The following is a 21,480-nucleotide window of genomic DNA, read 5'->3' as shown; positions in this document are numbered from 1 at the left end:
ATACCTGCATCTTTAAAACGACTATTGAATTATTCATGCAAATTGTCTTTTTAAATAAGACCAACAAAATCAAAGTGTGAAGTTTTTAGTTTTATTGGACCATATGTTGTATGTCTCACATAAATTTTAAAGTGCAACATGTTGTAAAGAAAAATTATCTTTACTGTACATTTTCTACATTCTTGTTTATTCTTTCTTGACATTTACCATTCATATATATTAAATCGTTAATATTAATAACATTAGAAAATAAAAGTTGATTGAAGAAATCTAAGCGTTCAACAAAGAACACATTATTTCTATGATTTATAGTCTATTGTAAAATTACTTGATCATTCAAATGTAGACTAAATGAAAACCATCTAGTATCTTGTATTCTTTCTTATGTATAGAAACAGTTTAACAGCAGTGTATATTACAATCAGTCCGCCTACACTGCCTCCAATTGACCCAGAGAGGATGAGTACGTCTGTAAAATTAAATGATACCCAATCAAATAATATCAAAATACGAGTACATGTAGATGTTTAGACTACATGTTTCAAACTGAATTAGGGTAAAGCCTAGTCTCCATATAAATTTAAAGAGAAATCATATCGCACTTTGAAAGACTTATATTGAGATAATCGTTCATAACAGGTCATATTGATAAGCATAGACTACAGAGCTGACGAAATCTCCAAAAACATATATTAGAACCGTTTATTTTTTGTAACATTTTGACAGTTTGTGATAATATCAATTTTAAATTAGGATTGTTAGGACTATTGGAACTTACAGTTAGTCAATAATTTTCCAAAAACGGTCATCCGGAATTTGACGTTCTCCGTGGATGTCACATTGGTTTGGGCTTTTATTTGTATCCTCATCATTTCCGTTCCCTCGAGGCACCAAGTGGAAGGAGGACGCACAGTGCAGTTGAAAACCTTTAAAACATATATCTACTTATACATGTTATAATAAATTTCTAATATCAACATATAGTGGTTAGATTGATATGTGTTGTCAAACTATATTTTACATAAAACATTGATTTCCTTATATAATGTTAACCCCTTCACTTCCGTACCGGTCAAATTGACCGATGGCGCGTTAAAACACGACTTCGCGAAAATAAGATCTCCGTATCTATTTTATGGTAGCATGAAGGTATATAAACTATATATCATCTTTTTGGAAATTTTCTCTACTTTTAAAATATCTAAAAAGATTATGTCTTGATTGCCGGTATTTAATCGATTTTACGTTGTGAAGACAAACGTGACTTTTTGAAAATGGCGTAATTTTCCAAAGCAATTGCCGATTTTCTAGACGATTGACATTTTTTTGCTGATTAACTTTATAAAGAATGTATGGTATTTTCTTAAAGCATATTTTCTCTGCTTTTAAAATATGTAAAAATTATTGTTATTATTTTAAAGAATATTTTAAAAACAAGAATTTTCTTGCACTTGTGTGTTTTTTCTCGATTTTATTCGTAATGTTTAAACAAAGTTCAGTTTTACGTTTATTTCTGTGTTGAAATAGGGAAAACAAAATAAAGCTGGTAAAAGTAGAGAAAATTTTCTTTCCAACAAGCCCTTACAGGCCTTCTTACGCTCAGTATTTTCTTAATTACGATAATTTGACTTTGTGACCTTCGCATAGTTTTTATGGAAAAATCGGTCAATATTTACATTTATAATTGATTTTGTTCTTTCTCAGCTTGATGTTTTATATTTACTGAAGAAGCCATAATTTTCCATATAAAATAATTGATAGTAAAGCGTGTATTGATAAAATTGATCAATCTTAAGTGAGCAGTGAAGGGTATAACAAAACAGTTATAGACTGGGATTCGGGCAACATATGATTTGTTGGACCTGAAGATGAAAATGTTGCCCTTGGCCTGCGGCCTCGGGCAACATTTTCACCTTCAGGTCCAACAAATCATATGTTGCCCTCATACCCAGTCAATAACTGTATAGTAACGTCAAGGTAGATATTGTTGCGTCTTACTCGAAACAATAAATTGTTTTATGACTTTTTTGACCATTTAAATATATTTTCTAATGAAAAAAATGCATAATAGAAAAAAAATAGATTTTAAAAAACAAATATATAATATCGTTCTGCCTTTTGTGTGAAGTGAAATGTTAATTTATTCATCTACATGTAATGATGTATATTTCATGTAGTGATATACAAAGTTGATAAAAATTGTAGATGCCCTAAACGTCGATCTTTACTTTAAAAAAAAAATCAGATTTTTAATATTGTTGTATCTTGTTATACTGTATTCTTAATTTGCAATTTAATTAGATCTATATTGGCACGAAATTTAACAATACAAAAACTCGCATTTATAAATAAATACGACTCATCACTGTATGAGTTGATTCGAATTGAAATAACCACGTGTTTCCGCTATGGAATCTGTAAACAACATGATGGCGATCCGAAATCTGAACGTCAATTTTCATGATTATTTCACGACGAAGATCATCACATCAATGAATCAAATAATACGGACATGCCTTTGGTATTAGCAGGTGAGAATAAGTGTATATTGACTAAATAGTTTAAGTTTAAAACGCAATTAGTTCACGTTCAAAAGAAAACTATGGAACGCCGTCACTGCCTTATAGCAGAACACAACAACTGCACTGCGTCAACCTTCCATTACATTATGTCAACTCTTTATGACATTTACTCACACAACTATTACATTGTGTCAACCTTCTATTACATTATGTCAACTCTACATGATATTAACTCATACTACTATAGCATTGTGTGAACTTTCCTTTACGTTATGTCAACTCTTTATGACATTTACTCACACTACTATTGCATTGTGTGAACTTTCCTTTACATAACGTCAACTCCATATGACAGTTACTCACACTACTATTACATTGTGTCAACCTTCGGTTTCATTATGTCAACTCTTCATGACATTTACTCCCACTATTATTTTTTTGTTTCAACCTTTCATTACATTATGTCAACTCTTTATGACATTTACTCACACTACTATTGCGTTGTGTCAACCTTCCATTATATTATGTCAACTCTTTATGACATTAACCCATACTACTACTGCATTGTGTCAACCTTCCATTATATTGTGTCAATTCTTTATGATATTATCCCACACTACTATTGCATCGTGTAAACCTTCCTTTTCATTGTGTCAACACTTTATGACATTTACACATTCTTGCATTTCGTTATGTTTACTGTTCATGACATTTAATTAAACAACAATTACATTGTGTTAACCTATCATTACATTATGTCAATTCTTTATGATATTAACTCACACTAAGTACATTATGTCGATTCACTATTACGTTATGCGAACACGGGTATCCTCAGCCTTTATATGAGCATAACGTATTTTCCGCGTTCCGCAAGCACTAAATTGGCGGGAGAGAAAATTGTCGTAGAAGAAATCTCGGCGATTTGGGAATGGCATCTTTAAATAAAAATTTTAAGCAACAAAGGATTGACAATCTTGAAACATGCAAAGCCTGAACACTGCGACTGTGAAAAGTCACGTCGAAATTCAATGGCGTTTACTTTAATCTGATAATTAAATAAATCAAATGAGTCGTGCAGCAATTTTTTTTTTTTTTATTTTGAATTGTTTGTTTGTTTGTTGTTTTTTTTTTTTTGGCTAAAAGTCTTAACTTCTGATCTTACTAAGAACATTGTAATAAGTTTTTTTTATCAGTCTTGAATTTTCCTTTTGTTTTAAAGTGTAAACACATCGTATAACACTCGTGCACTGGTGGGTTGGGGGGAGGGAGAAATCCCGCCCTACTTAGTGACCAAAATCTACATGTACATAAAATTAATAAATTTATTAGTTTTACTTTGTAGGACATTGCATTAGTTTCACATTAAGTTTAGCTGAATTAAGTTGAAAACTTTTTTATAAAACTATAAAGCCTGAGAGCTTCTCCGCTTTCCCCTTGGTCTCCAACCATAAACCGTCCCCCTTCAGGCTTGGACATTTTTTTGGTTCAAGATTCTCATATCCGTTACTGATATGTGTCCATGCATGCTTACTAAGGCATATTCAATTGATTTAGATGAGGGATTGGTAGATTTTTGTAATAGAACTCTGGCCCTGGAATGGTTGAAAAAATTACTAATTCCAATTACGTATCGTCTTTTTCGAAAGGGGGGGGGGGGTCAGCCAGAAAAAAATGTTCGCCCCCCCAAAAAAATTGAGAAGCCAAAAAAAAAAAATTGTCCACTCCAAGCCCGAAAATCCTATTTCGGGGAGGGGGTCCAACTTCGATCAGTCCTAATTTTTTTGTCAGATATACTACATTACCCTCGGTGGACTATACTTCAACAAAAAGTGGGGGTGGGGGCTGTACTTTCAATGAACATTACATTTTCTATTGTAAAGTTGTGTCTGGGGAAAGAGGGGGGGGGGGGGCTGATATTTTGTGCCTGTAATTCTTCCTAATCAATCCGGACCCCCCCCCCTCTTACCAGTCATAAAACACGGTCGTCAACATTCATTTTATACCAGATATACAGCTTTGAGATAATGTAAATGTATTTTTACATCAGGTAATGCACTTTTGGAATCAACATGATAAAGAGTTAACGCAATATAAAGATATTTTAAGATCACATAAGAAAGAGTTGACATAACGAGTTTCGACATAATGTGATAAAGTGTTGATATAACATAAAGATATGTTCACATAATGTCATACACTTTTTACACCACGTAATAAAGCACTGACATAAAGGTAAGATGTGTTCACCTCACATCATGATGCTCTCGCCGTAAAATAAAGATAAACCCATATCATGTAATAATGCTTTGATATAATAGAAATATACACTCTCAAAAAGGAATGGGCTTTTGACTTCATGTAATGATAAGTTTAATTATAAAACACAATTCACTTGACGTAATGCAATTTTGACCTCACATATTAAAGAAATGAAATGATGTAAAGAAACATTCATTTCACGTAATAAAGTTTTAACACAATGTAAACATATTATCACTTCACATAATGAATTTTTGACTTCAAGTTATGAAGTGCTGACATAATGAAAGGATGTATTTACTTCATGTAATGCAGCATTGACATAATGTAAAGATATTTTTACATAATCTCATAAAAAATTGACATAACGTAAAGATATGTTCACATCACATAATGATAAATTGACGTAATAAATGCATAGTTGTATGCTATAAGGCAGTGTTGGCGTTCCATAGAAAACTAAATGTACACATACATGTGCTAGATCTTCATATTTCAGTGTGCGTATTTCGTATTGTTCAGCCAATTTTGTGTTGCTTTTGAACTTTGATGCTTTTGACAATCACTCGTAAGTTCAAAGTAAAATCAAAGTTGTCATAATAATGGATAGTTGTTTTCAGTATGTGTGTACTAGTGTGTATATGTACCACTTTCACATTGAATTTTTAGGGTGCTTTCACCATATGCAACAATACTTTCATCTGTGAATACCCACTTTCTAAGCCCACCATGAACTAAGAAGGTCAATTAATATGGAAGGACACCAATGAACAGGTAAATTTTTTTTTTGGTATTGAAAATTTCTGTATTTCTAAAATTTCAAAAAATAAAGTCTAATTTCATTTATGTCATTCTCATGATATTGCATTCATACAAGTTTAAAAACATTTGATTTGCATTTTGAAAAATAAGTGTTTGAAACACATAATACTTATGATGCTTGATTATTCATCAGACACATTATTTAAACATGTAATATCTATTTGAATAAATGCCGAGATATGGAACAAGCTGTTTTTATAGACTGCTGTTTTATTTGCAATCTGCATAAAGTATGTGATTAGAATTTCCATTTTTTCAATTTTTCAGACACTTTCCAATTATCGTACATCATATACATGGGTAATCAAACTCACTGGATGGTTTATCAACACTCCCATGCTCACGAACAGCCTTGCCCCAGGAATTTTGCCCTGAAGTAACATTGCAGTCTATTGTCTCCTTTCTTTTTACAACCCTGACAGCCATGCAGGTATGCAATCTATGAAAGCCATGAAGGGGCATAGAATTTTTTAAAAATTATAAAAGTAAACAGAGTTCTCGATTTATACAATCCGTTCTCTTGTTGTAACAAAATGCCAATTCATTCTCACAGATTATCAATTCGTTTCCTCAAATTACACAATCCGTTATCTCAGATTAATCATAATATTTCTTAAAAAAAATATATATTGAATTAGTTATGAAAGAGGTTGGAATTGACCGGTTGCTGAAACAAAATAAATAGAACGCACTAATTGATTAAAATGGTTGGATGTATCTGTACATATATGTAATGAAATTCAAGAGCACAGAGAAAATCAGGAAACTGACGTTGTAACAAATTGAGATCTCGAATTATTAATCTGTGAAAACGAATTACCAGTATGTAATTCGAGATCTCAAATTATGAATCAAGAGGGCGAATTAGAAATCTGTAAGATCAAATTATGTAATTCGAGATCTGGAATTATAACTTGAGGGAACGATTTAGTAATCTGTGGGATTGGATTGTCTAATTTGAGATCTCATTTTTTACTTTTTGAAAAATTGACGTGTCCCTTCATGGCTTTTGTAGCAATCTAATTAAAATTGAATCTTCCATCCACTGCCAAATTTTTTTATATGTTGCGATAGCGTAAACAGAGGCTTTAGTCAGATTGCCATAAATGCTATTTGTTTTAGTTCAGTAATTTTACCATGATGGTTTACTACAAGGTTGTTGAATTATCAGTCCTAATACATTGACTACTTTGAATCACATAATAAATACAATTTTAATTTTAAAAGGAAAATCAAATAAATGTAGTAATTTCAGCATTCTTAATTTTATTTATAAATGTAAATTCATATACACAATGACATGTATCTGTTTCAAAATATTTAAATCTTTTACAGGATAGAAGCTGATCACTTGTACTTGACAGCAAATAATAATATCTTGGACAAGTCAAAGAATTTCCTCCAGTCTTACAGAGAAATGACAGTTGATAAAAGAATGGTGGACACAAAGTAAAAGTGCTCTTCAACATTTTGTTGAAGATTTCAGTCTGATTTGGAATTCATCTTGCAATATTTCTGGATTTGTATATTTGGATATAAGCGTCAATTTTTCAACTAATTGACTAAACAGTTTTGGGTTAAATATTGCCAATGCTATCTATTATTATTATTTCCCTCCAAGATAACGTCAAGTCTTTATTGTACCAGAAAAATCTTGTAATGAAATCATTTAGTTTTTTTTCTTGTTAGATTAAATTCATGAAAATAAAGATTATTTCTAATGGCATCAAGAGAATGGATTTCTTGTTCAACAAAAAGATTGTATACATGTTTTGCTAGGGGTTTGTAAGAAGCAGACCAGAATTCTTTGCTTGCAAATTTTGTCATTCGCCATTTTTATTACTTCAACTATTAGATGATTTATCCATGTTTGAAGCATTTCAAAATTGATATTTACTTACAGTTTAAAGCAGAATTCTGTACTGATATGACCTTGACCCCCTGAAGAACAAGAGTGTCAAGGTCAATTTTGATACAAAAATGTTCTTTCATCTTTATGGCCCATATATATCTTACAAACAATATCATGAAATATACAAAAAGTGTCTAGAATGTGTCCAGAATGTGAAATAACAAACATGTATATAGCCAAAAACTTTAAAATGATGTTGCTTAGCAACCACTTAAAGGTCATTAAACAGATATTTGAATAATGATGCATGGATATTGCAGTTCTGATCCCTTCTTGAGAGTATATTCAGAATTTTCCATTTCAGCATCCATTGAGTAAAATTATGGCAAGAATATTGAAAAGTGTTGAAAAAAATTGATGAAACTTTTGCACTTATTTGACCTTTGACCTCCTAAAAATAGTTCTAATAAGGTCAAACTTTAAGACAATTTATCTGTTGTATGTCCCTTGTAATTTTATGACCTCACATCTAACTTTTATATGTGCTGGGATGCATAAATGTGTCTAGGATGAGTAAAAAATGAAAATTTCTGCCCGAAAATTAAAGAATTCTGCGTTGCTTAGCAACCCCTTTTAAGTAGTTATATGCAGAATTGAAAAAAAAAGTTTATGTGTTTCATGTAGTACAGTATAATGCTCTTTTTTGGGTATATACCAAATTTCCTATTTCAACATACATCATACTTAATATTTAGCTTAAAGATTAAAAAGTATCAAAAAATTCCATAAAATTTTGCACTTAATTGACCTTTGACCTCAATTTTTACTAATAAGGTCAGTGGTTGAGAATCTAAATAGTCATAAAATAGCATCTCTAAGAAATTTCCTACAAAATGGTATGCATTATGCCTAGCTTTCTCCTTGGATAAAAAAGTTAGAAATAATTTAATAATGCCATGTCAAAAGGCCTCCAAAATCACGTAAAATGCGCCGGAAGAGAAAGGGTTAAGGGAAAGGCGTGCGATGCCTGCACAATTAGGTGTAAAATTTAAGGATCATGAGGAGTCGTGAGGAGATCTGGACCTTAACCCTATTAAAGTAAGAGTTAGATAAGTTCTATCTATAATAATAACATTGTTCCCCATATATACGCACCCTCTTAAAATGGAAAGAATGCCCACTAATTATCTGAAGAAGATTCACAAGGGAAAGTATCCATATACAGGAAAACATTTAAGGATGTATTCTGCTGATACGCGGAAAAAAACGTGCATTAAACTTTCCACATGCTTATACTTTTCTGAAAGTGTAATATCCAAGGAATAATTTAAATACAAGAAAAGTGTATGTTAGTGTTCATCCAAGAGAGATTCAACCCCTCCAACATAGGCCAAAATAGAGCATGGGAAATTTCATTAAAATAGCTATTAGACCATAAAAATACCTCATAAAGTTACAAATACACTCAATTTAAACCTAATTTGGCTTAAATTTACTTGAAAGTATTGCAAAGTGAATTTTTTAAGCAAAATATGAGCAAATAAACACCAAATAGATAACTTGTACCTTAAAATGTTGCTCACCGGTGTCAAATTTAGGTAAATTTTTCCCCATAAAATTGCTCAAAAAAACAGAGAAAAACATATTTCTACAATTAAACTTTTTGAGAAAATTGTTGTACAGTTTCTTTAGGTATTATGGTTCCTTTTCATAGTATGAAAAGTAGGGGTTAGTGTACATATAAGAAAGTTTTGATATTTTTTATACCCCCACCCCCTATTTCTTTTTTTAGCATTTAATGAAAATAAATCAAGACATTTAGGCTTCAAAGTATGTGTTTTATTCGCCAAATATTCAAAATTTGTGTGATAATTTCAGGTAATAATTGCAATTTTGTTAAAAAAAGCTTTTTATGAACAAAAAGTAATTATTTAACAAATAAAACTTCATAATAGTTTGTTAGATGTCCTCTCTTTCTCTTGCCCTGCGGGTTCTGGATTGGGTTCTGGTTTGTGGTGTTGGATGGCTTCCCTGGGATTAGTCAAATCCAGTCCTCCCACTTTCTCAATCTGATTTGCATGGATTTCTCCATCCGATTCTAGTGGTTCTAAAAACCTGCTCTCTCCTTAAGTTCATTTGTGATTTTTGTGACAACAAGACTTACCTGAAACAAATTATTTTAGAAAAAAAAAATACATTATAATTACTGTTAATTTCATTGTTCAAAAAATGTAAAATTATTATTTTGTTTATCTGACTTTGTTTTTATGAACCCAAGCCTGTAGTTTAGAATCAAATAATTTCTATATGTTCTATGATGTTTCAGAAATATTCCATTTTTTTTACCTGCATAGGCCGCCATAGAATGAAGCGACCTAGTTTTTATCGAATGTAAACAGCTAAAAATTAATTTATAGATGTTATCTTATTATTTCCGTACGGTATGTCTATAAATTTTGGATAGATGTAACGGAGACAATTTATTGCCTCTGCTGGGGATCGAACCCGGGACCTCTGGCTTGCCAGTCCAGTGCTCTACCGATCGAGCTAAAGGGTTAACCCACTAGCCCAAGCTAGTAGGATGCCATGTATCTTACACTACCACATTGTCCCCCTCCAGAGAATGAGATGTCCTCATCTCTTTTGGAGTGCCGACACCTGTGGGGCGAGGTTCTGGGGGCAATCACTTTCACCCGCCAGAGAACACCCGGGTCCCAACGTGGGCGCCAAATGTAACTTTTGTTGAACAGCATAAGACTGTGAAGAAAGAGATACCCAGTCCATCTCCTTTCTATTTACCAACATTTACGGCACCCATTACTCCAACAAGTTATAAGGACCTTAAACCACCATCATTTCAATCTTCAATGGCGACTCACATTCCAAAGTTATCGACATTCTCCGGAGATCCAAGTAGATCAAGTGATGTGCCATACGAAGTGTGGAAGTACGAGGTTGAATGTCTTTCACGTGAAGGATATCCTGAGAGTGCAGTCCTTCAGGCTATTAGAAGGTCATTAAGAGGTCAAGCGAGTCAAATACCAATGAGATTAGGTCCGGATGCAACATTAAATCAAGTTTTGGAGAAAATGGAAAGCATCCATGGAACCGTAGAGAAAGGTGAATCTTTGTTGACACAATTTTATAGTGCGACTCAGAAACCAGAAGAAAACACCACAACATGGGGATGTCGTCTTGAGGAACTTTTGAGTAGAGCGGTCGACAAAGGAAAAGTTCACCATCAAGATGTTGATGACATGTTAAAGACCAAATTCTGGTCCGGATTACGGCAGGACTTCAAAGACATATCAGATTATCTTTATGATAAATGTTTAACATTCGATGAACTTAGAAAGGAAATCAGACTTATTGAGAAAGAACACCCTACAGACAAAAAGAAACCAAACATGAATATCACAGCGAAATCACCCGACTCAACATCTTCCAGCGAAATATCAGAATTAAAAACAATGATTAGGAAATTATCAACAAAGGTCGACGCATTAGAAAATAAGAAAGTTCCACAAGAGGATACCTATCAATTCTATCAAAAAAGAACTGATCAACCACCATCAACCTGGTTCAGCAGAGGAAGATCAAGAGTCAGATCATCTTATCCAAACAGAAGAGGTATGAGAGGAATGGGTAGACAATCATCTTATCATGATGAGCCTATATGCAGAAGGTGTGGACAATCAGGACATTTAGCCTTTGGATGCCGAGTGAATCTACAAAGAACTGATTTAAACAACGGCAGGCCGGTGTTAGAGGGCAAACACTAGGCCTAAACCATTTCAGTCGCCCTATAAACAAGACATTAGCACTAATAGGAGAAGCAACAGAAGTGAACATCAATGTAGAGGAAATTGATTGTAAAGCGTTATTAGATACTGGTTCTACTGTATCTACAGTATGCGACTCTTTCTATAGAAACAATTTAAGTCACCTAGAATTACATCCAGTCACAAATATTCTTAATGTGGAGTGCGCAGATGGTAAATGTTTACCTTATTCAGGATACATAGAAGTGAGCATTACTTCCCTTGGCATACCTTCGCTTGAACAGCCATGCCCATGCCTACTTTTAGTCGTCCCAGAGAATAACTACAATCAAGAAGTTCCTATTCTTCTCGGTACAAATATTTTGCAGCATGTACTTAATGATTTGCAGGAAACATTTGGTGGTAGGTGCTTGCAAGAAACAGACTTACATTTACCATGGTACCTGACTTTAAGATCATTGCTACTCCGAGAAAAGGAATTACAGAGGAACAGTAACAGACTCGGCGTTGTGAAATCGGTACACAAGAACAGTGTTACTATTAAACCAAATTCTTCAGTCACGTTACAAGGTTATGTTGACAAAGCAGTACCTTATCATGCAACTTGTGCACTTTTACAAGCAACACCAAGGTCTAGAATTCCTGTGGACTTAGACATAGTACCATTTGTAGTTAACTACCAATATCCATGTGACAAACTGATTTCTGTACAAATTGACAATATTACAACAAGGACAGTCACCATATCTCCAAAGGCCATATTGTGTGAATTACAACCTGTCAACATAGAAGAAATCACACAATCTAAGGGAGACAACTCTAATGACAACTTGAAGTTACTTCACATAGATGAGAGCTCAACAACATCAGAGAGACAAGTCCTGACTGATCTTCTCCAGAAATATCAAGATGTATTTTCATCATCAGACACAGACATCGGACATACCACGCTAGTTCAACATAAAATAGAACTAATCGACGAAACACCTTTCAAACAAAAATCCAGAAAAATTCCACCAAATATGTACATGGAAGTCAAAAACCATCTTCAAGGTCTGATTGATGCAGGACTTATTAGGAAATCAAAATCACCTTGGTCAAGTAATGTCGTACTGTGTAGAAAGAAAGATAAAACTCTAAGAATGTGCATTGACTACAGAGAACTAAATAACAGAACTAAAAAGGATTCTTATGCCTTACCAAGAACTGATGAAATCTTAGAAGCTCTCTCTAATAATAAGTTCTTTACAATCCTAGATATGAAGAGTGGCTATCACCAGATAGAGGTCTTTGAGAAACACAAGGAGCGGACAGCGTTCACCGTTGGTCCCCTTGGCTTTTACGAGTTTAACCGGATGCCATTTGGTCTATGCAATGCTCCGGCAACTTACCAAAGACTCATGGAGGAAGCATTTGACGGATTACATCTCAAGATTTGCTACATCTATCTGGATGACATCATTATTTTTTCCAACACATTTGAAGAGCATCTTGAATGTAGCGGGAGCAGCAATTGAAAACAAGATGTTTCACTGTGATGATGTTTATTACAGTTGCATAAATACCAAATGCATCATCATAAAGCAGATTCTGCAAAATAATATAAAATACATTTACTCAAGTTGATATCACATATAACAGCAGAATCTATTGTCATCATAAAATCAGATAATTACTATATATTTAATTAGGTAATATAATAATGAATATTGACACATATCAATGAGTTATACCTCTTGACTTTAGATATACAAATGATATTTCTCTTATTCACTTCATAATACATGTAGTGAATATAATGACTATTTACAATTATATACTTGCTTTATGTACATATAGCAACATACCAGACTATGGGTATGAATCCCTCTCTAATACTGATTTGTGTGTATGGCTTATATGGATTATCAATATCTACAATTTATAAATAACATCCATACACTATATATCATATTCTTTGTGTCATAAAATACATTTAGTACAAAGTTTAAAATCAACTAGTTTATCAGCTTTTGACAAACTTAAATAATTTAATAAATCTCTCATATGCCTCTTTCATTCAGTAATTAATAGAAAAATATTAATATGAAATAGGAATGTCAAAAAGTCAACTTACTGTCAGTGGTCTTAAAGATTTCTCCAAAAAATACAAAAACACAACTATACACATTGACTGCTCCTTGGCTAGTAATTAGCTAGACACACTGGACAAAGGGGGTCAAAGGTTTTGGCGGGAAATATTGACCAATGGCTATTTTTTCTTATGTATTTATTCAAGGTTAAAAGTTAAGTTTAAAGTTTAGGGCTTTAAATCTTTGTAGACTAGAGCAGATATTTCAGAGGTTAAGACAGATCAACTTGAAATTATCTCCTAAGAAATGTGAATTCTGCAAGAAAAAAGTCAAGTATGTAGGACATATCGTCTCAGAAAATGGAATTGAACCTGACCCAGAAAAGATCCAGAAAGTTAAAGACTGGCCAACACCTATCAATCCAGATCAAGTTCGACAATTTTTAGGCTTTGTTGGGTATTATAGGAAATTTATTAAAGATTTTTCAAAAATAGCTAAACCTCTCACCAATTTAATTCCAGATACCTCAAAGAAGATCAGGAGAAATTCCAAAGCTGCAAATACATCACCACCAAACTGGCACTGGGAAAAAGAACAAGACATTTCCTTTCAGAAATTAAAAAATTGTTTAATTCATTTTCCAATTTTAGGTTTTCCCATGTATGGTCAACCATTTGAGATCCACACAGATGCATCCCAGAAAGGATTAGGCGCTGTGTTGTACCAGCTGCAGAACGGACAGAAACGTGTCATTGCTTACGCAAGCAGAGGTCTTTCCAAATCTGAAAAAAAATATCCTATCCATAAACTTGAATTTTTAGCTCTTAAATGGTCAATTTCAGAAAAATTTTCAGATTACTTGTATGGAACAACTTTTGATGTAATAACTGACAACAACCCATTGACATATGTCTTATCTACTGCAAAGTTGGATGCTACTTCTCAACGATGGATTGCATCTTTAGCCACCTATGACTTTAATATTTTTTACCGCCCTGGTAAAAGCAACGCAGATGCAGATGGACTTTCACGATTGCCTGAAATTTCAGATGTTCGTGACAGAGAACAGATTTCTGTTGAAACAATTAAAAGTATTTGTAATGTTCATCATGCCAATGTACCATTTATTGAATGTTTGTCTATTTCACCAGATATTACTGATAACATAATTCATTCAGATCTTTCAAAATTTTCAGATTTCAACATCAAAAGAGAACAGTGTAAAGACCAAGATATTCGTTTTTGGTTTTCCCAGGTCAAAACAGGAATACCTCCCAGAAAAGAGAACCTCCCCAGCAGCAACATTCCATTTCATTTAGCTATGCTCAGAAATTTTGATAAATTTTATATTAATGATGGAATTCTTTTCAGAAAAACAAGAAATGGCGAATCCATGAGACATCAACTTGTTTTACCACTCTCTTGTAGGAAAGCAGTTTTCAAATTTTTACATACAGATATGGGACATCCTGGTAGAGAGAAAACAACAGCCATTATTCAAGATAGATTCTACTGGCATGGAATGACTAGGGACATTGAACGTTACATCAAGTCATGCAACAGATGCGTTCTAAGAAAAGCTCAAACAGAGAAAGCTCCCTTGATAAATATTACACATTCCCAACCCCTTGAGCTACTGTGTATAGATTATTTGACTTTAGAATCTTCCAAGGGTAATTTTCAAAACATTCTAGTAATGACAGATCACTTCACCAAGTATGCCCAAGCAATTCCTACCAAGAACCAAACTGCTAAGACCACCGCAGATGTATTATTTAACCAGTTCATCGTTCATTACGGAATTCCGCAAAAAATCCATAGCGATCAAGGAGCCCAGTTTGAAGGAAAAGTTATTGAAGAACTGTGTAATATCATGAACATCCAGAAGTCCAGAACTACACCTTACCACCCGATGGGTAATGGACTCTGTGAAAGGTTCAACAGGACACTTCTTCAGATGTTAGGAACTTTGAACATTGACCAAAAGAAAGATTGGAAATCCCATATTGGACCATTAGTTCATGCCTACAATTGTATGAAGCAAGAATCAACTCAACATTCACCATTTTTCTTAATGTTTGGTAGACAACCAATATTGCTTTTAACATACCAACATCTTCTTCAGAAATGCCAATTCCAAAATATGTTGAATCATTAAAGTCCAGATTAAAAGAAGCTTATCAATTAGCCACAGCAGCAAACCAAAAAGCTCAAGAAAGACAGAAGCGTAACTACGATTTGAAAGTTAGATCAGCTATTCTAGAAAAAGGTGACAGAGTTTTGGTAAAGATTACAAGCTTTGATGGAAAGCATAAACTAGCTGACAAGTGGGAATCAACACCATACACTATTAAAGATCAACCAAATTCCACCATTCCAGTTTATGTCGTAAAAGAAGAAGGTTCTGGCAGACAGAGAACAGTACATAGAAACCTTCTCTTGCCTATTGGAAATTTGGATTTCCAACCAACAGAACCACGAGTTATAAGACCTACTCCTAGACCCAGAAAGAGATTACCAAGAAAGGCGAAGAGAAATACACCGGATACAAAAGACGAAAGTGACAGCAGTGACGAAGAAATCATATGGACCGGTCCACGTCCACCAAACCGTGTTGAAGGAAATAGTATTCCTTTAAGTGTTGGTACAGATCAGACTGACGACGGTCAGATCCCAGCTGGCTGGACTGAACCAACAGATGAAGACACAGATGCGGGAGAGGACGCTCTCACTCTTGAAGAAAAGAGCAACACATCTGATGCTTCCCAGAATTGTGAGCCAGAGACTGAAATTCTTTCTCTGCAAGATGAGGATTCACATGTTGAAGAAGCAGTTGAAGAAGCTGAAGTTGTTGCAGAACAACAGGCTGATGATGAAAATGCAGAAGCTGCCACTCAAGAAGAAACTGAAAATCAAGCTGCAGGTATCCAGACAGCAGATTTGCCCAAAGAACCTGAAAAGCCAACAAGACCAGTAAGAGCGAGGACTAAACCTGCTTGGATGAAGACAGGAGAATACTCCATGTCCGTACAACCTGCTAAAGATCCAGATTGGATATTAAAATGTAATTATTTAAAATCTCTTGTTTCAGATAACCATCTCTCCGGTGTAGACCAGAAGCAGCTGTCCTCTACTTTCCTTGAAATCCTGTTGCAGAAATAATTTTTTATGACTGATAATTCACTTTGATTTTATTTTTTTTTAATTTTCAGATTATTCGTTCGCACTTCTACAGAGATAAGATGACGAGGACGTCATTTAAAAGGAGGGGAAGTGTGTGATAGTATTGATTTTATATTGATTTTAATTTATTGTATTTTTCTTTCAGATGCCATTGAAAGTTATAAAATAACTTTCAATAATAAACTTGATTTAAAATAAAAATGTTTTATTTAAACATTAAACATGTAAATAAACTTGTAACAAATTACTCTAATTAAAGTCTAGAAATCTCTAGAGCCCTAAACTTTAAACTTAACTTTTAACCTTGAATAAATACATAAGTAAAAATAGCCATTGGTCAATATTTCCCGCCAAAACCTTTGACCCCCTTTGTCCAGTGTGTCTAGCTAATTACTAGCCAAGGAGCAGTCAATGTGTATAGTTGTGTTTTTGTATTTTTGGAGAAATCTTTAAGACCACTGACAGTAAGTTGACTTTTTGACATTTCTATTTCATATTAATATTTTTCTATTAATTACTGAATGAAAGAGGCATATGAGAGATTTATTAAATTATTTAAGTTTGTCAAAAGCTGATAAACTAGTTGATTTTAAACTTTGTACTAAATGTATTTTATGACACAAAGAATATGATATATAGTGTATGGATGTTATTTATAAATTGTAGATATTGATAATTGCCTCTGCTGGGGATCGAACCCGGGACCTCTGGCTTGCCAGTCCAGTGCTCTACCGATCGAGCTAAAGGGTTAACCCTCTAGCCCAAGCTAGTAGGATGCCATGTATCTTACACTACCACATAGATATTCTGCATTTACAATATCAAAGGAATTTTACCATATACTACGAGCTAAAGTTGCAACGAAAAGGATAATATGAATGCTGCCGTCTGCACGAATCTGAAGACCCCTTTAATATGCCTAACGTTCCGTACATGTATGTAGAATATAATATGTTCAGTTTGCGATGTGACAGGATACTAGGTATTTTGAAACTTTTGTATCTATAATGCATAAACATTGCTATTTCAATAAGTTTGAAAGCATCGGAAACCTACATTTTCGCTTTTCCACTGCTACTGGAACGTCGTCAGCACACTTCGGCGCTCTTGGCTGGCATGTTTGGGGACCGCTTTCGAGAATGTACATGGCCTGATTGTGATATCGGCGATTTTTTAAATGTTTTAAAATTTCTGTCGGTTGGCTCTTTTAACGGAGTGCCATTGGGTATTCCTGTTTGCTTTGAAACGGGAGATCCCGTACTCTTCCCCTCTCGATCATGTCGATTTCACTTGTCGACTATCTTAGGCCTATGTCGTAAATATCGTATTTTTCCACACGTCTTGGTCATCAATACAAATTAGAAAGATTTTTTATTTAAAAATAAGTATAGTTAAACATGTAAATCATAAAAACTTTAAAAACTTGTTTGTAAATTGTTGTCAGTTTGAATTTTACGACACGTTTAAGTACGAAGACCCACTTGTGGTAAAATGATCAGCAGAATTCATCCTTAATCAACTCTTCAGACAGATAGACAAATCCCACATGGTTTTTGAGGTTTTAAACCTTTTGAAAAAGCACCTTATTTTTATAATTGCTTTAAAAAGTTTTTGTTAAAAAGAAGCAAGAAATGTTTGTAGAACGCTTGTGCTCCCTCCCCCAAATAATAAAAATTTATGTAAGTCAAAGGAAGATTAATCTGAAGAAAATGGCTCGATCGTACCCAGAACAGAACCTGACCTAGATATTCATATCATAAATCTCTGCACTATGTTTCATTTCAATATGTGCAACTTCAGCAAAGAAAATGAATGCAAACAGCAAATACGTAATTGGAATTTTTTAAGTCCAAGGGGCATAACTCTGTTCAAAATAGTCCGTTCGTACCCAAAACAAAACGTGACTAGGATTTATTCTTATGACAAAACTGTATACCAAAATCCATTTCAATGTAAATTAGTGAGCCCTTCCTTCTTCGAAGGGGGCATTAAAATCTGTTTAAGAATATGACCTCCTCCGAGGAAAACTATCTTGTTTTACTAATGCCTCTTAACATGCATTACATTTTCCTTAAAAAAAATACGATACCGGTATCACGAATATAATATGTATTCCTTGTACCCAAATATAATAACCATTAATTGGTGAAAAAAATGCAAACTACATGTATACATTATTTTACGATGTGAAATAACAAAGTAAGCTACAAACTCTCGTTTCTGCTGGTGTCGTAATGTATCCAAACCATATAGCACAGTCGGGATCGTCATACTGGAGTAGAGAGATACAGACTCTGTACTCATTGATCAGGGAGGAGTCTCCGCCATAGAATTTCATCATGTTACACAACAAATAATCAATTGGCGAACCGTCATATGTCACATGATATATTGTTGTGTCGCTAACAGCTCGCTTACTGGACTCACAAGCATCTTTTTCAAATGACACTTTAAAAAAAAGAGATTTTGTAAAGAAAGGTAGGCATAAATATAAAATTGAATAAGAGAAGCAGTTTTTATTCCATATACCATAATTCACATTTTATTTCCGACAGCGTTATTTTCGCGTAGAACTTTAAGCGATACAGTGAGCTCGCGAAAATTTTATTCTTGCGTATATTAGTCATCCGTGAAAATTTAGAGAATGTAGTGATCTACTGTACATTGAATCTACAGCATAAGAAATCACAAAGTAAAATTTATACATAACTTTACAAATAAAGAATGAATATGGAAATTAAAACATGCAAGAGAGTGTGGGAAGGGGTATTAACTTTCAAGATAAATACTGGTATGCAAGTAATACTTAATCGATTAAGAGGGTTCTGTGACTCACCTGTGATATTGGTCAGTGCATAACAAAGGTCCACAAGTAGTATACTTGAGATAAATGAAAGCTTGGCGACCAGCATGGAGAGATTTTTTTCCAAACTTTCCTTAAATTTTGATAAAATCGGTTTACAGAGTTAAGTTATAGCATATATTTGAGTGCTTATCATTCTATATCTTGTAAAAGGAGCAATATTCTCCATTTCATAATTCTTTATGTGATGATTGTAAATAATAGATAATACATGAGAAATAGATGATAATCAAAAGGATAATGTCAATAAAGGAAGACTTAAGTACTTACTTTGTATTAATGCACTGTTTCTTTCATCTATCTTCTTTCCAAACACGAAACGCAGGAAAATATCGCTGTTATTGAGGGAGATGGTTAAAAATATTTTGATTACAAAGTAAATGAACTTTTTTCTTGTCTATGCTGAAACTAATGAAACATTTTTTTAGAAACGTGAAGATTTTTAAATACATTTTACCTCGAAAATCGCTTCTATTGTCAAATAAAAAAGATCTGGTTTCAGTTTATTGCTAGTAAGCTTATAATACTGCCTAATTTTCTGACATCATTCAGTTGCTGTGATTGAAAAAAAAATCAGTTCTTTTATTGTAAAGAAGAGTTTTGTTTAAGCTTATGCATGTCTGTTTTGTAATTAAAGTTTATATGAAAATGCTGAAGAATAAAATAAAGGCTGGCTCTTTCTTTTATAATGGTCTTGAAGAATGGTTTATTTCTTATTAAAGTAAAACAAAAAGGACAAAGTTTAATCGGTCTCATCCGCGGGGGTTTAGGGGTAGTCTGTTTACGTAAATTTCATTATTACGGGAATAATTTTAACAAAAATTTACTATAGTTATGTAAAGTTTAGTATAAAACATTACTTTAGAAATTTTTGCAGATTTAGAACCTTTTCAGTATATATCGTAAATTATAGATCAATGAAGAAATTTTTTTATAAAGTATGTAAAAAGTTATACAAGAAATTTAAAAGAAAAGGAAGTTTTAAAAATATAATATATCCATTTAAATTCAATATTAAAAAAATATTTACTGTTATAATAGTTAACTTAAATATTGTAAACTACGAGGGGTGTTCAAAAAGTTCGCGAACTACTTGAATAACTTCCATTAAAGAAACAATATTCAGTTTCAGTGTTGATTATATTTTGAATAAGTCCTCTCCAATTTTAATGCACATATACCACCGCTCTGCTTATGTGCGAACCACGTGATATAGGCGGTCACGTGAACCCCTCCGTAGCGTTCTGTCACAATAGCTGAAAGATTTTTCTGAGTTTTATATTTCCCTCCATGTAAGTTAATTTTTATAACAAGAACAATTCTGACTTTTGTCAGAAATGGTCATCCTATCCAAATATAAGCATGGCGATCATCAAAACCAAAATCATCTGTCTCGGGAGAGACGTTTCTTCTGTCTCGGGAGAGACGGTTATTCAAGGTGGATAGAGAGTGGGTGCCTCCTTTTTATCATATTTAATATGTTTAAAATCTAAAGGGAACGATATCTTAGGTATTTGATGAATATATTATTGTTAAAATATTCAACTATTATTATATATTCAAAGTGTTAATTGGACTTCTTTGATAGCTAATTGCCTAATTAAAAACACATATATTTTAAAATTTGCTTTCACTGGACAACATAAAAAGTATCATTTTTAACCATCTGCCCTCTTTTACTAAAACAATCAATTCAATCTTTGATTGAATTTATAGGAAGTCATTTGTCTTAATAAACTGTGTACAGATTAGTATACGCTACTTCAAAGGGATTTCTGAGATATTCAATAAATTTTACAGTCGTTCGTTAAACGAGTACGACTGAGACAACAATTTTTCGTCACAAGTGACCTACAAAGTGAGGTTGTTTTCACAATGTGACGTCACAAACAAGGAGCAAAACTTTTTCAGCATATGCTTTTTATAGAAATTGTTTATGGCTCTGTGTGTACCAATTTTTTTTTCTAGTAGATATACATATAGTTCGCGAACTTTTTGATTACCCCTCGTATAATTAACTATAGTTAACAATATTTTTTTTTTTCGTTAGAGTAAGGCTAATGTTTAAAATTATTTGTATACATTCTTGATGTGTCAAAAAATAAAATACATGAACATTAAA

General features: G+C 33.2%; 1 protein-coding gene and 3 long non-coding RNA genes across 4 annotated transcripts; 1 reads left to right on the top strand and 3 right to left on the bottom strand.

Moving 5' to 3' along the window:
* Positions 1-114: 114 nt before the first annotated feature.
* Positions 115-19,516, bottom strand: LOC134262931 (uncharacterized). The gene is made up of 4 exons (XM_062745251.1): positions 19,332-19,516; positions 18,708-18,943; positions 779-926; positions 115-469 (listed from the first exon to the last, which is right to left on the bottom strand). Exons 1-4 carry the CDS (start codon positions 19,405-19,407, stop codon positions 363-365), a joined length of 567 nt encoding a protein of 188 aa, XP_062601235.1. The 5' UTR covers positions 19,408-19,516; the 3' UTR covers positions 115-362.
* Positions 5,289-7,332, top strand: LOC134262930 (uncharacterized). The gene is made up of 3 exons (XR_009991138.1): positions 5,289-5,558; positions 5,874-6,036; positions 6,942-7,332. It is a non-coding gene; the product is annotated as an uncharacterized LOC134262930 (long non-coding RNA).
* Positions 9,923-10,195, bottom strand: LOC134262929 (uncharacterized). The gene is made up of 2 exons (XR_009991137.1): positions 10,115-10,195; positions 9,923-10,072 (listed from the first exon to the last, which is right to left on the bottom strand). It is a non-coding gene; the product is annotated as an uncharacterized LOC134262929 (long non-coding RNA).
* Positions 12,743-13,493, bottom strand: LOC134262928 (uncharacterized). The gene is made up of 3 exons (XR_009991136.1): positions 13,357-13,493; positions 13,088-13,154; positions 12,743-12,830 (listed from the first exon to the last, which is right to left on the bottom strand). It is a non-coding gene; the product is annotated as an uncharacterized LOC134262928 (long non-coding RNA).
* Positions 19,517-21,480: the final 1,964 nt, after the last annotated feature.

This window comes from Saccostrea cucullata, unplaced genomic scaffold (genome assembly GCF_032062105.1).
Source record: "Saccostrea cucullata isolate Sc308-1 unplaced genomic scaffold, CSIRO_AGI_Scuc_v1 ctg1287, whole genome shotgun sequence".
Taxonomy (NCBI): domain Eukaryota; kingdom Metazoa; phylum Mollusca; class Bivalvia; order Ostreida; family Ostreidae; genus Saccostrea; species Saccostrea cuccullata.
The sequence above is the reverse complement of the archived record's forward strand: the minus strand, read 5'-3'. Positions and strand labels throughout refer to the sequence as shown.